The 14091-nt window shown below is 36.5% G+C and overlaps 1 protein-coding gene across 1 annotated transcript in view; it reads right to left on the reverse strand.

Moving 5' to 3' along the window:
* Window positions 1-13177, reverse strand: part of LOC129765350 (otoferlin-like) — a 41553-nt gene extending 28376 nt beyond the window's left edge. The window contains exons 1-8 of the mRNA XM_055765557.1: window positions 13054-13177; window positions 12847-12994; window positions 12630-12789; window positions 12442-12568; window positions 12173-12362; window positions 11450-12114; window positions 5520-5648; window positions 4930-5457 (exon numbers count right to left, since the gene is read on the reverse strand). Coding sequence (XP_055621532.1) covers window positions 4930-5457; window positions 5520-5648; window positions 11450-12114; window positions 12173-12362; window positions 12442-12568; window positions 12630-12789; window positions 12847-12931 — 1884 coding nt within the window. The 5' untranslated portion in view covers window positions 12932-12994; window positions 13054-13177. The remainder of the gene's footprint in view (window positions 1-4929; window positions 5458-5519; window positions 5649-11449; window positions 12115-12172; window positions 12363-12441; window positions 12569-12629; window positions 12790-12846; window positions 12995-13053) is intronic.
* Window positions 13178-14091: the final 914 nt, after the last annotated feature.

Below are 14091 nucleotides of genomic sequence, written 5' to 3' on the forward strand. Positions count from 1 at the left end.
TTAAAAAAACATAAAAAAATATCCTCTATTTTCTATCTTTAACCGAGAAAATTATGAAAAAATAACACAACCAACAATTACAAAAATGAAAATCTAAATTGTTTGCAAATATATTTTTCCCAAAGAAGACTAGATTATTGGCTTCAATGTGATATGTAGATCATTTGAATCGGTCCAGCTGTTCAAAGTTTGTTTTTTTTTTTAAAGTCTTGTTTGGAAAAAGGGGGAAAATTTTGATTGTTTTAATCGGTTATCTCAAATCGCCTTTAATGAATTTTATTCTTTAGTCCATAAAAATAACATCGCTAACTTGCTACGTAAGTGGAACGAAAATGAAATGGGCCTACGGTTTCACTTGATTATCGCTAAGGTTAGCCTTAAACCATGGTTCGAAAGTCTGGACTTGAGTCAGGACTTTACCCGCACCTCCTCACGGCTCATGTCCAATCCCTGTTCGTTCGATGCGCTTCTCTTTCGTATTGGTCTTGCCGACAGCAATATCTGTGTTTGTGGCCATGGTTACCACGACATCGAACACGTTGTTTGGTCGTACGAGGGGTATGTTGTTGCCAGATCAAATTTAGAAAACTCTCTTCGGGCCAGACGAAGGCAGCTCAATGTGCCGGTCAGTTGGCTCGGCTAGACTTTGATTACATATCCCAAATATATGTTTTCCTTAAATCTATCGATCTTCGTGTGTGATTGTCCTTATATCCTTATATTCCCCTTTTTCTGTTCCTTCGCGAGAAACCGGACCCCTTCTTACTAGCAATAGAACAAGGTGAAATGTAAATACATAATAGATACAAGAATAAGTTTAAGAATTGAGTGTGATGAGTGTGAGTGTAACTGTGAACATTGTTACAATATCCTTATATTCCTTTTATTAACATTAGAATTAAGGAAAAATGTTTATATATACTAGTAAGAAAATAAAAAAAAAATAAAAAATTACGGGTCTAATATTTTGCGTTAAAGATTAAATATACCACTTATCACGAAAATCTGAGAACCACTATATTGGTTTGGCATGGAATGACTGTATAGACGACGCAGATCTGATCAGCCATTCTTCTGTGATGATACTTTACACGTACGTGAGAAAGACCTAGATTGCTGTACAACTCGTTCTCTGACACCAAACTACTGTCTATGTAACTATCGACCTCATGTAACTATGTACTGAACTGTCCAGAACTGTTCATTAATTGATTTTCTAATCTACCCTTGGACTAACAACGTTTGTCAATATGCAGTTGTAGAACACATGCGAATAGAATTTTTCGAATTTTCCCATTTTCCTTCAGAGTTTTTCGAAAATTTTCAATTGTCATGTTTGGTTGGAATATGTTTGGTTGAAATATGTGCATTATTTTCATGGGATCCCTCTTCTTGCCAAATCTGGTTCCGCTTGCTTGAATAGTTTTTGAATTATGCGGAAATATTTCATTTGTATAGCAGCACAGAACCAATATTATTTTAATTTTACTACTGATCTGATTGTTTCATTATACACTTGAAGATTCAAATGCAGAAATTTAGGTAATTATAACATTAAAAACACAATCGCTTCTCTTTGTTCATCGTGTACAGAAAATAGTAATTATATGAGCAGCGTTTCAATGGTTTCTTATATTCATCTATTAGGAAACACTAAGTAATAAGACACTATCGTGATAATATAATGTGATTCAAATGAAGATTTAGCTTATAGCACATAATGCTGACAATTGTTGATTTTCGAACGATGTATGAAAACTGTATGAAACTACGTCTGTTATGCGGACAAACAGTGATTTTTCGGAAACGTTTTTTCAACATTGCTCAAATATTTTCGAACAAAAAATGTTTGTTTGCTTGTTGAGCAAACGTATTACATTGTGTAGAATGCGAAACAGCGGAAAAATCGATTTAGTTCATTTTGTCGTTTACGTCTCCTATACAAACATGGGCAGATCAGATGACAACACTTCTCTTCTAACCAATATCGCGGAATCATTGCCTACTTTGATGCACAGGCATGTTTCGCTCATACGGACCTCTTCTCACTGTATCCCTTCTATTCGAATGAATAACCACACCTTCATTCAAGCCGCTTGTTTTACTGTTATTTGTGATTTACGTTGGTCCCAATCAATTGAACTAGTGACCGACACTCAATTGACATCCGACGATGCATTAGTAAGTTTTCAGAGAAAAACAGAGGAACAACTGGCGAGAGTGAAGCCGTGGTCCGAGTGTCGAACCAGCCAAAAATAAGTTTAAAGTCACTATAATCGGAAGTTTTTGAGCTCGTGACCTTTAGTGCACGAGCCATGCTGTAGTCGAAAACTATTGACTGTTTTTTACGGCCAATAGTTGCTTTGATGATATATATTGTTTGAAAACGCTGGACTGCTCATTGGTGCGTAATGTGTTGTAATTAGGGCCCGAAATATTCGAAGTTGAAAAATGAATATCGATTCTCCTCTCAGTCGCTTCGCTTCTACTAGCACTACTTCGGCATTCGCCGTCAACACGCATTAAATTGACTAGAAATGAATTGACGAGCGTGTAAGAGCGAGGATGACTGATGAACTATTGTAGTCATTGGTTATTCTTATTGACGTGACTAATGAATACAAATCAGCCTCTCCATTCAATTCGACTTCGATCCACCATCCCGACATAAATTTTATTTTAACGTCCATATGAAGTCAAACGAAATCATGATTTCTGATAAAGTCTGCTTCATTTAATATTGGAACAAATTCTTTTGCTCATTGTGGCGCTCCTAGTGGACGGATTTGGAAACTTTTTTCACCCACGTGTCGGGAAATTCATTACCTTTCACCATGTATTTATGGCAAAACACCAAACGATAGCATTTTGTAAACAACCGCCATGGAAGCCGAACAGAGAGATAAAATTGTGCACAGTTTTCTTGAAAATCCATTGTTGTCGGCATCTAAGCTAGCTAAACAGCTTAAAATGCCCAGAAATACCGTATGGCGTGTTATCGAGCAGTACAAGGAAACATTGATGACGGCTCGGAAGCCGCATTCGAAGCGTCGGAGTGGAACTGTCGACCGGAAACTGCGTGGGAAAGTCATCAAGGCCGTCAAGAGGAATCCCAATCTTCTCTGACCGCGATTTGGCCAATAAGTTCCAGGCCGCTCACAGTACGGTGCGACGAATTCGTCTCCGGGAAGGAATAAGGTCATTCCGAGCCAGCAAACAGCCAAATCGGACGCTGAAGCAGAACAATGTGGCCAGAATCCGTGCTCGAAAGCTGTACGACCAAGTGCTGACCAAGTTCGACGGATGTATTCTGATGGACGATGAGACCTACGTGAAGGCGGACTTTGGGCAAATCCCAGGTCAAAAATTTTATTTGGCGACGGTTCGGGGGGATGTACCTGCAAAATTTAAGTTCGTGTTTGCGGATAAATTCGCCCGCAAGTACATGATTTGGCAGGGGATATGCAGTTGTGGACAGAAAACCAAAGTCTTTCTCACTGACAAGACAATGACATCAGAAGTCTACAAAAAAGAGTGCCTACAGAAACGGATTCTGCCGTTTATTCGTGCCCACGACCGTCCAGTAATGTTTTGGCCGGACCTCGCAAGCTGCCATTACAGCAAAACGGTTATGGAATGATACGCAACGAACGGGGTCAGCGTAATACCGAAGGACCTCAACCCCCCAAACTGCCCCCAGTTCCGGCCGATAGAGAAATACTGGGCAATCACGAAGCGGAGGCTTAAGGCAAAGGGAAAACTTGTTAGGAACATGACTCAAATGAAGAACTGGTGGAATCAAATCGCCAAAACGGTGGACGAAAAGGGTGTGCGCCGCCTAATGTGCCGTATTACGGGAAAAGTACGAGAATTTCTTCGAAACAGCAATGAATATTTTAAAAAATTTTTTTTTATGAAAGAGTAAAGAAAATGCTACATTTGTATGAAAAACAAATTATGAATTCGTTAATAAATGACTGAATTACACGCAATTGTTTGTGTTCCAATATTAAATGAAGCAGACTTTACTTAAAAATAGTTACACCATTAATGGACGACTCCATTTTTCACCCACCGTGAACTCAAACATCGACACATGCATACGTGATACACGAGAGAGAGAGAAACGACTTCAGTCTGGAAGGAGTCACTTCAAAATGCAATAGAGTCCATTTGACGGGGAAGAATGAAATGAGACAGTCGAGTCGTAGAGGGTGATAGCGACTAAACGCCCGACTGACTGTTGACTCATGTTGACGGAGAAACTGCTGGCAGAAGCCAAAACTCCAATTGAATACAAAGGCAATTTTCTTCATAGTCTCCTGACTATCCTCAGCTGAATATGACTTTGCCGAGCTCTGGTAGCAAGTTCAACGAAGTGTCTTATATGATTGACTTTGGTGTATCAAAGAATGTGTTTAGGCCTGAATGGTCATACAAGAAAGGTCAAGAATGATCATACAAGACAGATCTCCACCAAAAATAATCATTTACCATCACTCGTTAATTGTATCGGTTCATCGAGGTAATTTCATCGTGAATTACGGTAGAAAATAATAATACGCAATTCACACAACCATCGACGAGACGAAGAAAAGAGGATTATTACCTCGAATCGACGCCTCTCGTTGCAATATTAATAGCCTGGAGAACAATTAGCAATTAAATTGAATAAATTAGAGTAAAGGTTCTCAGGGCGATATAAAAAGTAGACAGATGAGACTGCTCCTTAGATACCTACTATCACCATAACATTATTGTATCTATAATTTCATCTAGCATAATGGTTGTAACCAAATTATTTTTCTAGGAATAATCCAAGGTTTGCCTCGAGGATTACCTGATTTTATTTGAAGCACGTCAGAGACTTAAAAATCATTTCATTTTTCAATGCGTTTTAAACGACTTTATTTACTTTTTATCACTCACCGTTGTTGCCATTCCATGGTTCTCGAACAAGACCACCAGTTTGGGATCGCACAATCCGCTGCTGTCGAAACCAGCTTTAATTTTACCTTGATGTACATTGACGGTGCAGTTGATTGCTAGCGTTGATTCGTGGCACTGGACCTGTTGCTGCAGGTCTTTTTCTCGATTAGCAATTTTCTGTGGGTTTTGTCGTATTTCCCATTCTGTGGCTTCCTGTTCTGTCCCAATCCACATGGCAACATCTAGCTTGCCATAAATACATCCGCACCTTTCGCTCGTACAAGAGTGCTGGCAGTTGGATAATCTGGGCAATATTGTGTACCTTTTGGTACGGTATAAATCTGGACTGTCTTCGTCAGCATACGGTAATGAGGGAATGTGCAGATATTCCACGATGTTGAATCGATAAAACGCGTCAGGAGAGGTTTTGCTACTAATAGCGCTTCTATGTTTTGTTAACTTGTTTATATTTTTGCGCTCCAACGAGGACCACATGAGCAGAAATCCTTCTGGGAACGTGCTCTGCTCCTAGGATATATGAAAAAATTACATACAAATATTGAATCTAATGGAATTCGTGCGAAACTTACCTCTCTGGCAAGCTCCTCTAGATTCTTTAGCAAAGAATCAACACCTTTTTGGATAGAAATGAGGTCATCTGCCTTCAATGCGTTTTCAGTTGATAGTTTAAGATGTCCTATTGACGTTTTCAATAATTCCTGGAATAAAATGAGGTTGGGGAAAAACAGAACCATTATTTTTGCGTGAAAATTAAAACATTGTTTAAGATATTTCGGATTGTCCATTTTAATGGTAGCCTCCTAAGGCCTCTCTAATATAAGTATTGGTTCTTATTGGCGAAAAACTCTAGTAATCGATTTTCACAATCTTCTTTTGATCCCAATTTCTTATCACTCAGGAAGTTTTGCAATGCGAGAAAAAGGTGGTAATCGCTTGAAAACTTCTCAACCAAGCTCCCGGAGTAGTGCTGTAATTTCGTGAAAAATTTAAGTATAAAGATGATAAACACATCTTTTTGAAGCTCTAACTTTAAGGTATTAGAACATTTTACATACATAATTTTATTTTTGGTGGGTGTAGATGTAGTGGACAACAATATCGGGAAGAAATAAAAAAGAATATTTTTTTAATGATTTTTTCGAAGATTTTGTGAACTTACACACCTGTTAATGTTTCATATTGATATGTTCAGCCGATCGATCGAAGTTTGAGTTAATTAGAGGAGCACTTTATCACAAATTGTACCAGATAAACAGAATGCTATGAAGATCTAAGAATGTACGACTCGTAACCTTCATATTCATGCAGTCTTCCGAAAAACACTTACAAATGTGCGCTCGATGTTCAAATTCCATGTTTTTTGTTTAAACAAGAACATACTTTTCGCTAGTGTTCAATGTTTATCCCAAACACGCCCAATGATGCATTAACACAAACATGTTTAAATCACACGCGTTTCTCATATCATAAACAAACATGGTGTTTATGATTTAAACACATCATGTACAAAACATAAAATTTAAAAAAAATATTTTCAGATGCATGTTTTCAGGGAAGTTTACACCTATACTTGGTATTTTTTTGTGGGTAACTGAACATCTCCGCCACTCCCTAGAGCAATTCCATGAAATCCAAAAAACTGCTTAGGTTGGAGGAAATACAAGTTTTCAACAGAAATTGGGAATTTTTTGACTTAAGCGTGACTTTTGAAAAGGGCGTATCGGTTTGAGTTAGAGAAATTGTTGATAATTAATATCTCAGAAAATATGAGTTGTACCGAAATTGAGTTTTAGAAAGAGTTATAGAGTATTGATGGTAAAACGTGAAAAAATATATAATGAGAAAAAAATAGTACTATTTTTTATTCACAAAAAAAACTTTAATTTGTAATATCTAAAATATATATTTTTTTATTTTTTAAAAATTTTTCATATAAAATAGATGTCATGAAGAAAATTTAAAAAAATTAGTCCAAGATGGTAAAACTATTTTTGACGAACTTTGTGGAACATCGATTTTCTATGAATTTTCGAAACTTCGAATTTTTGTATGTTAATAATCATTTTTAATCACAAATTATGAATTCTGATATGATTTAAAATAAAAAAAGCTCTTTATCAATCTCCTTCTAAATGCAGCCATTCTCGAGATATTTGAAAAAACATTTCTGATTTATTGTCTTTTTTAAATTTATTTTTTTCTAAATTTATGTATGTATTCTTTTATTTCTTCATATAAAATAGAAGTCATGTATAAAATTAAAAAATAAGATCAATACGGAAAAACTATCCTTGACAAACTCTGTGGTACATCGATTTTTTATGAATTTTCCAAATTTTGAATTTTGTATGTTAGTAATCTTGTTAAGCTACAAATTATGAATCTTGGTATGATTTAAAACAAAAAAAACTCTTTATCAATTTCCTTCTAAATGCAGCCATTCTCGAGATATTCAAAATAATATTTCTAATTTATTGTCTTTTGTATAGTAAATAGACCCTTTTAATATGTTTATGAAATTTTATGTACTTGCTTAGAAAATTTCAACAACTTTTCCAAATACATCATAATGGTAAACATATATGTTTAGGAGTTTTAACCCACATGTCTTCAAATGTTTTTCAACGTAACTCCGAAACATATATTTTTACCATAATGATGTATTTGAAAAAGTTGTTGAAAATTATAAGGAAATTCATAAAATTTCATGAAAATGACGGTATAACACGATAGACATATTAAAAGAGCATATCTATAAATTAGGCTGTCAAAAAAGTCCTGCGGTATTTCCGCGAGGTGTCGTTGTAAGCGCGTAGTTCTAGTTGTATTCATTGTATCGAGTCATACTATAGCTTGTTGGAAAGGTATTTTATAGTTTTTTAGCGCTATAATATAGTCTTTGACAGTGTTTTGTTCGGTTAAGTCGTTCGTGAGTTATAGTGTCGCAAATATGGAGCAAAATAAAGAGAAAATCCGACATATTTTACAGTACTACTATGACAAATGTAAAAATGCATCTCAAGCTGCCAATAAAATTTGTGCAGTTTATGGACCCGATACAGTTTCCATTTCCACCGCACAACGATGGTTTCAACGTTTTCGTTCTGGTGTAGAGGTCGTCGAAGATGCGCCACGCTCCGGAAGGCCTGTCGTCGAAAACTGCGACAAAATCGCTGAATTAGCCGAGAAAGATCGGCATAGTAGCAGCCGTAGCATCGGCCAAGAGCTGGGGATAAGTCATCAAACCGTTTTTAACCATTTGAAGAAGCTTAGATTCACAAAGAAGCTCGATGTATAGGTGCCACACACGTAGACGCAAAAAAACATCTTTGACCGTATCAACGCATGTGAATCGCTGCTGAATCGCAACAAAATCGACCCGTTTCTGAAGCGGATGGTGACTGGCGATGAAAAGTGGGTCACTTACGACAACGTGAAGCGCAAACGGTCGTGGTCGAAGCCCGCTGAAGCGGCTCAGGCGGTGGCCAAGCCCTCATTAACGGCCAGGAAGGTTCTGCTGTGTGTTTGGTGGGATTGTCAAGGAATAATCTATTATGAGCTGCTTCCCTATGGCCAAACGCTCAATTCGGACCTGTACTGCCAACAACTGGACCGCTTGAAGGTAGCACTCATGAAGAAGAGGTCATCTTTGATAAACAGAGGCCGTATTGTCTTCCATCAGAACAACGCCAGGCCACACACTTCTTTTGTGACGCGCCAGAAGCTCCGGGAGCTCGGATGGGAGGTTCTTTTGCATCCGCCGTATAGTCCGGACCTTGCACCAAGTGACTACCACCTGTTTTTGTCCATGGCGAACGAGCTAGGTAGTCAGAAGTTAGCCACAAAAGAGGCCTGTGAAAATTGGCTATCCGAGTTTTTTGCCAATAAGGAAGCGAGCTTCTATAACAGGGGTATTATGAAGTTGGCATCTCTTGGCCATACAAATGAAACACAAATTTCTGCATTGCGCGAGAATTACTCAAGCAAATGAAACCAAATTGAGTATACGGAGGTTTTAGGGTGCAATAAACGTTTCTATGGTAGTTAAACACTCCTCCCCTCTCTCTTAGGGGGGGGGGGTTGCCATACAAATGAAACACAAATTTCTGCATTACTCGAGAATTAATCAAAAAAATGAAACCAAATTAGGTATATGGAGGTTTAAGGGTTCAATAAATTATTCTATGGTGGTTAGACACTCTACCCTCTCTCTAAGGGGGGGTGGGGGGTGTGGGGCTGCCATACAAATGAAACACAAATTTCTGCATAACTCGAGAACGAATGAATCACAATTTGGGATGTGAGGGTTTTTTGGTATGAGAAATGTTTCTATGATGGTATGACACCCCTCCTCTGGAATGGAGAGGGGGTTACATAAAAATGTTACACATATTTCAACCAAAAATATTCCAATCAAACATGACAATTGAAAATTTTCGGAAAAATCTGAAGGAAAAAGGGAAAATTCGGAAAATTGAATTCCCATATGTTCTACAATTACATAGTGACAAGCGTTGTTAGTCCATTTGATGTTTGCGCTAACGAAATGTCTTTGTCTTCTTCTATCTATACCAATAAAAATGGATTGCCGAATATGTTGATTAGAGCAAAACTCTAGGAAGGAATTGTCCGATTGAGGGCTGTCTTTATTCTATCATATTTTCTGTATCAAACATTTATTCTATGTAACGGAGAAACATGTTATTTGCAAGTGGTTGAAAATCTTGAACGAGAATTGTATCAGAAAATAATCGGATTTTATAATGATGAGTTTTGGTAGAAGTACTAGGAATTTTATAGTAAAAGGTAAATTCAATAGGGTCGATTAGAAGATCAATCAATGAACAGTTCTGGGATTTGACCCATGAACTTGCGCTTAGTAAAAAACGTGAATGTTTGAAGGTATTGATAACAAAAAACAAATTTTGGGCGGGAGGAAGTTTGCCGGGTCAGCTAGTTTACTATAAAAAAGGCAATAAATTAGAAATATTTTTTTAAATATCTCGAGAATGGCTGCATTTAGAAGAAGATTGATAAAGAGCTTTTTTTGTTTGAAACCACACCATAATTCATGATTCGTGGCTAAAAATTATTGTTAACACACAAAAATTCGAAGTTTCGTTTCAAAAGTTCATAAAAAAATCGATGTTCTGCAAAGTTTGTCAGAAGCAGTTTCACCATCTTGGATTATTTTTAAAATTTTCTACATGACTTCTATTTTATATGAAAAAAATAAAAATTAAAAATACATATATAAATTAAAAAAAAATTAAAATTAAAAATGACAATAAATTAAAAATGTTTTTTCAAATATCTCGAGAATGGCTGCATTTAGGAGATAGATAAAGAGCTTTTTTATTTTAAATCATATACAAACATGTTTAATTTGTGGCTAAAAATGATTATTAACATACAAAAATTCGAAGTTTCGAAAATTCATAAAAATTCGATATTCCACCACGTTCGTCAAAAATAGTTCTACCATCTTGGACTCATTTTTTTAAAATTTTCTCCATGACTTCTATTTTATATGATTAAAATTAAAACAAAATTGAAAAATATATATATAAATATATACATATATAGATATTACAAATTAAAGTTTTTTTGTGGATAAAAAAATACTAATTTTTTTTCTCAGTGTATATTTTTTCACGTTTTTACATCACACTATTTCGGTACTACTCATAGTTTTTGAGATATAAATTATCAAAGATTTCTCTTACTAAAATCGATACGCCCTATTCAAAAGTTACGCTTGAGTAAAAAAAATACCATTTGCTGTGGAAAACTCATATTTCCTCTAACTCAAATCAATACAAACTTTTATTCGAATCAAAAATACTCATGTTTTGTGATTTGTCGATTTCATTTGGAAATGCTCTATATTTAAATTGACACCCCTTGGACGATTTCTGATCTTCTGGTTATCCGAAACAAAAAAAATAACTAAGATGCCGTCATGGTATGAACCTCGGACAAGCCAGAACATAGTTCTAGAAAAAAATGACGGCCGTTTGAAGGAAATAAATTAAATTAATACGTTCTCATGAAGACTTTTTTTTAAATAGCAAAATATGAAGAAACAAAATTTGGTTTGGTTCATGCAATAGAGAGATGTTCGGGTTCGATCCCGTTCGAACGGGGGATTTGTCGTCAAGGAAATTTCTTGCGACTTGCACTGTCATCAGACATATTCTAAAGCTCGCTACTCCAGCATTGATTCAAGGCGTATTATTTATCATATGAAATCTCAGCTAAGCACTAATGATAAAAACACAAGTAATAATATTTTGTGAAGGTTGGAAACGTTAGTGCCATCCAAGAAGAAGAGATGTATAAGCCAGATTAAGTAGAAAAGTAGTTTTGAGTTAAGGTCATTCCATATTAGATACCGCGTCATTAAAATAGCTATTACTCGGTAAATAATGGGAATTTTGGAAAATCCTTTCGAAGTCGAGTCTGCTAGTATTTTATAAAACTCTAATTAAGTACTTACCACTTGCTGAATCACGTAAGCCTTCCATTTGTAATCCCAGGGGATTAATTTCTTGTTCGATAATGTCCCGAAATCTTGCCTTGCCCTCTGAAGGCTTTCGTCGATAGCACCAAGCAGGCCACTGATTGCCTCCTTGAGCTGCCCGATCTGTGACATGCCAACGTCTATCCTGAAGAGCTTGTACTTCTCGAGCAAATCGCTGCCAAGTTCTAACGTTCGCTTGAGTGCAATTATCCGATGATACTTCCAGCGAAAATCTGGGCATTTAAAGCTCAATGTTATGATTGGTCGTTGTTGGGGTAAGGAGGGTGTGTGATGGAAGCTGACACATCGTACATTTGATACAAGCTGGTGGCCGAGTTCTAGCTCGATTGGGTCTGTCCTGTTGGCCATACAATGCATTGCAATCATAAGTTGTGTTTGCTTTGGGGCATCCATTATTAAAGCATTTAAAATGATAACTTTAATGACAAAATTCTCCTCCGTCCAATAGTATGCGGTGTCGAGTGGAGCATGAATGGGTACTGTGTGGTATTTTTTTGGTGAAATCGTTCGATTATGAAATATCTCGGTAGATACAGATAGTAGCAGACGTCCCGCGTAGCCTAAATTGTGTTGACCTTGATAACAGTAAATAAAGGCGGGGCCGAATGCTGGCAGAGAATCTGGTAAAAAGAAAAGGAAATTTGGATCTATAGAAAGTCAATGAACCGTCAAACATACAAACGCCATCTATCTGTTTGGATAATTTTGAAAAAGGTAATTCTATGCTTGTTATCGGTCGGTTTTGGCAACAGTTATGCTTGATTATATCAATCACGAACATTTGCGAATACGATGGGAATGTTCCGATAAAAGTTATTTTTTCGTTCCACTCACAAACTTTTTTGTTGTGTTCTATTTTAGTTCTTGACTAGAAGTAGAGTGATTTTTTTAGAATATCAGACAGCAAATTCAAATAACATTATCTGGATAGCAACTCTAAATTTTACCTTAATGCTCCCGAATGATACTTGAATGAAATAATCTGCATCATCAACAAATTCCCCTCGGAAGATACTGAATGAATATAGAACTCTTTGAAAGTTTTCGTCGTCTGCTAATGGCTTTAGTAGATTACTGAAAATAACTAATCATTTTCAGTAATAAATATTAATGTGAACAAAAATGAATTAATAACTTTTCAATCACGTCGCAATCTTCTGCAGGTGTCAGTACCTGCAGGGTTGGTTCGTTACTTGATACGATGGAAAGATCCAATTGTAAGTATCCCATATTTTTTTCGTTGAACAATAGATTGGTACTATTCAAAATAGCCCATTTCCTCTGAATGGTGTGATCTGAAAGCAGAAACGTATCCACGAACATCGATATACAGTAGATAAGCACATAGTTACATGGATTTTCCCAGATAGCTCGTAAATCGATCGAAAATTCCCCTATATAACGATTTTTCTTCGAACAGCATGTGTGACAAAACATCGATATATTTAGACGTTTTCTCAATAAATTTTCCTTGGATGTGTGGATCTCGAAGACAAAATACTGAAAGGAAGATGCTTCAATTGGCTCAAAAAGAATTCAACTTAGAGACAGAATGATACCTCGTTAAAATATGGACAATCCGAATTGCGAATGGTACGAGTGTTGCGACGTTGTCCATTAAATGTTATGACTGCGAACGTATTCTCATTCAAAACGGATAAATGGCGGGCCTTATGAATTGCCACACAAACTAGAAACGATTGTTCAAAGCTATCGAAGCATTGTAAAGCTGTTGACGACATTTTTTCCACCATTTATTAGAAATAACTGACAGTTTCAATACGGCATATTATTCGACCTACTCGATTGGTTAGTAATTTTAAATTGGAAATCTGTAGTGTTGTAGCAGCAGCATTGCAAATGTGAAGTTTTTTTTTTTTTTTTATTTAAATCGTTTATTTTTACAGGCTCAGTTACATAGGTTTAAAGGAGCCGAACTCCTTACTGTATTGTTACTAGTATATATACATTTTTCCTTAATTCTAATGTTAATAATATAGGAAACCGATTACTCGCGGTCAACTCGAGTTTAGAAGGGTGACATATTTTCTTCAGGAAAAGGAGGGGATATGAGGATATGTTGACATTGATCACACTCACACTCTCAATCACACTCTCAATCACACTCATCACACTCAATTCTTAAACCTATCTTATATCTAATATGTATTTACATTTCATCTTATTCTTAAGAAGGGATCCGATCTCTCACAAAGGAAAAGGAAAAGGAAAAACTAAGGGTATAAGGACAATCACACACGAAGATCGATAGCTTTAAGGAATACATATATTTGGGACATGTAATCAAGGTCTAACCGAGCCAACACGTCTCTCACCGGCACATTGGGCTGCCTTCCTCGGGCCCGAAGGGTGACTACTAAATTCGATCTGGCGACAAGATACAGCTCGCACGACCAAACAACGTGCTCGATGTCGTGGTAACCTTGGCCACAAACACAAAGATTGTTGTCGGCAAGATTAATACGAAAGAGTAGCGCATCTAACGAACAGTGATTGGACATGAGTCGGGAGAAGGTGCGAATAAAGTCCCGGCTCAAGTCCAGACTTTTGAACCATGGTTTGAGGCTAACCTTAGG

This window comes from Toxorhynchites rutilus, chromosome 2 (genome assembly GCF_029784135.1).
Source record: "Toxorhynchites rutilus septentrionalis strain SRP chromosome 2, ASM2978413v1, whole genome shotgun sequence".
Lineage (NCBI taxonomy): Eukaryota > Metazoa > Arthropoda > Insecta > Diptera > Culicidae > Toxorhynchites > Toxorhynchites rutilus.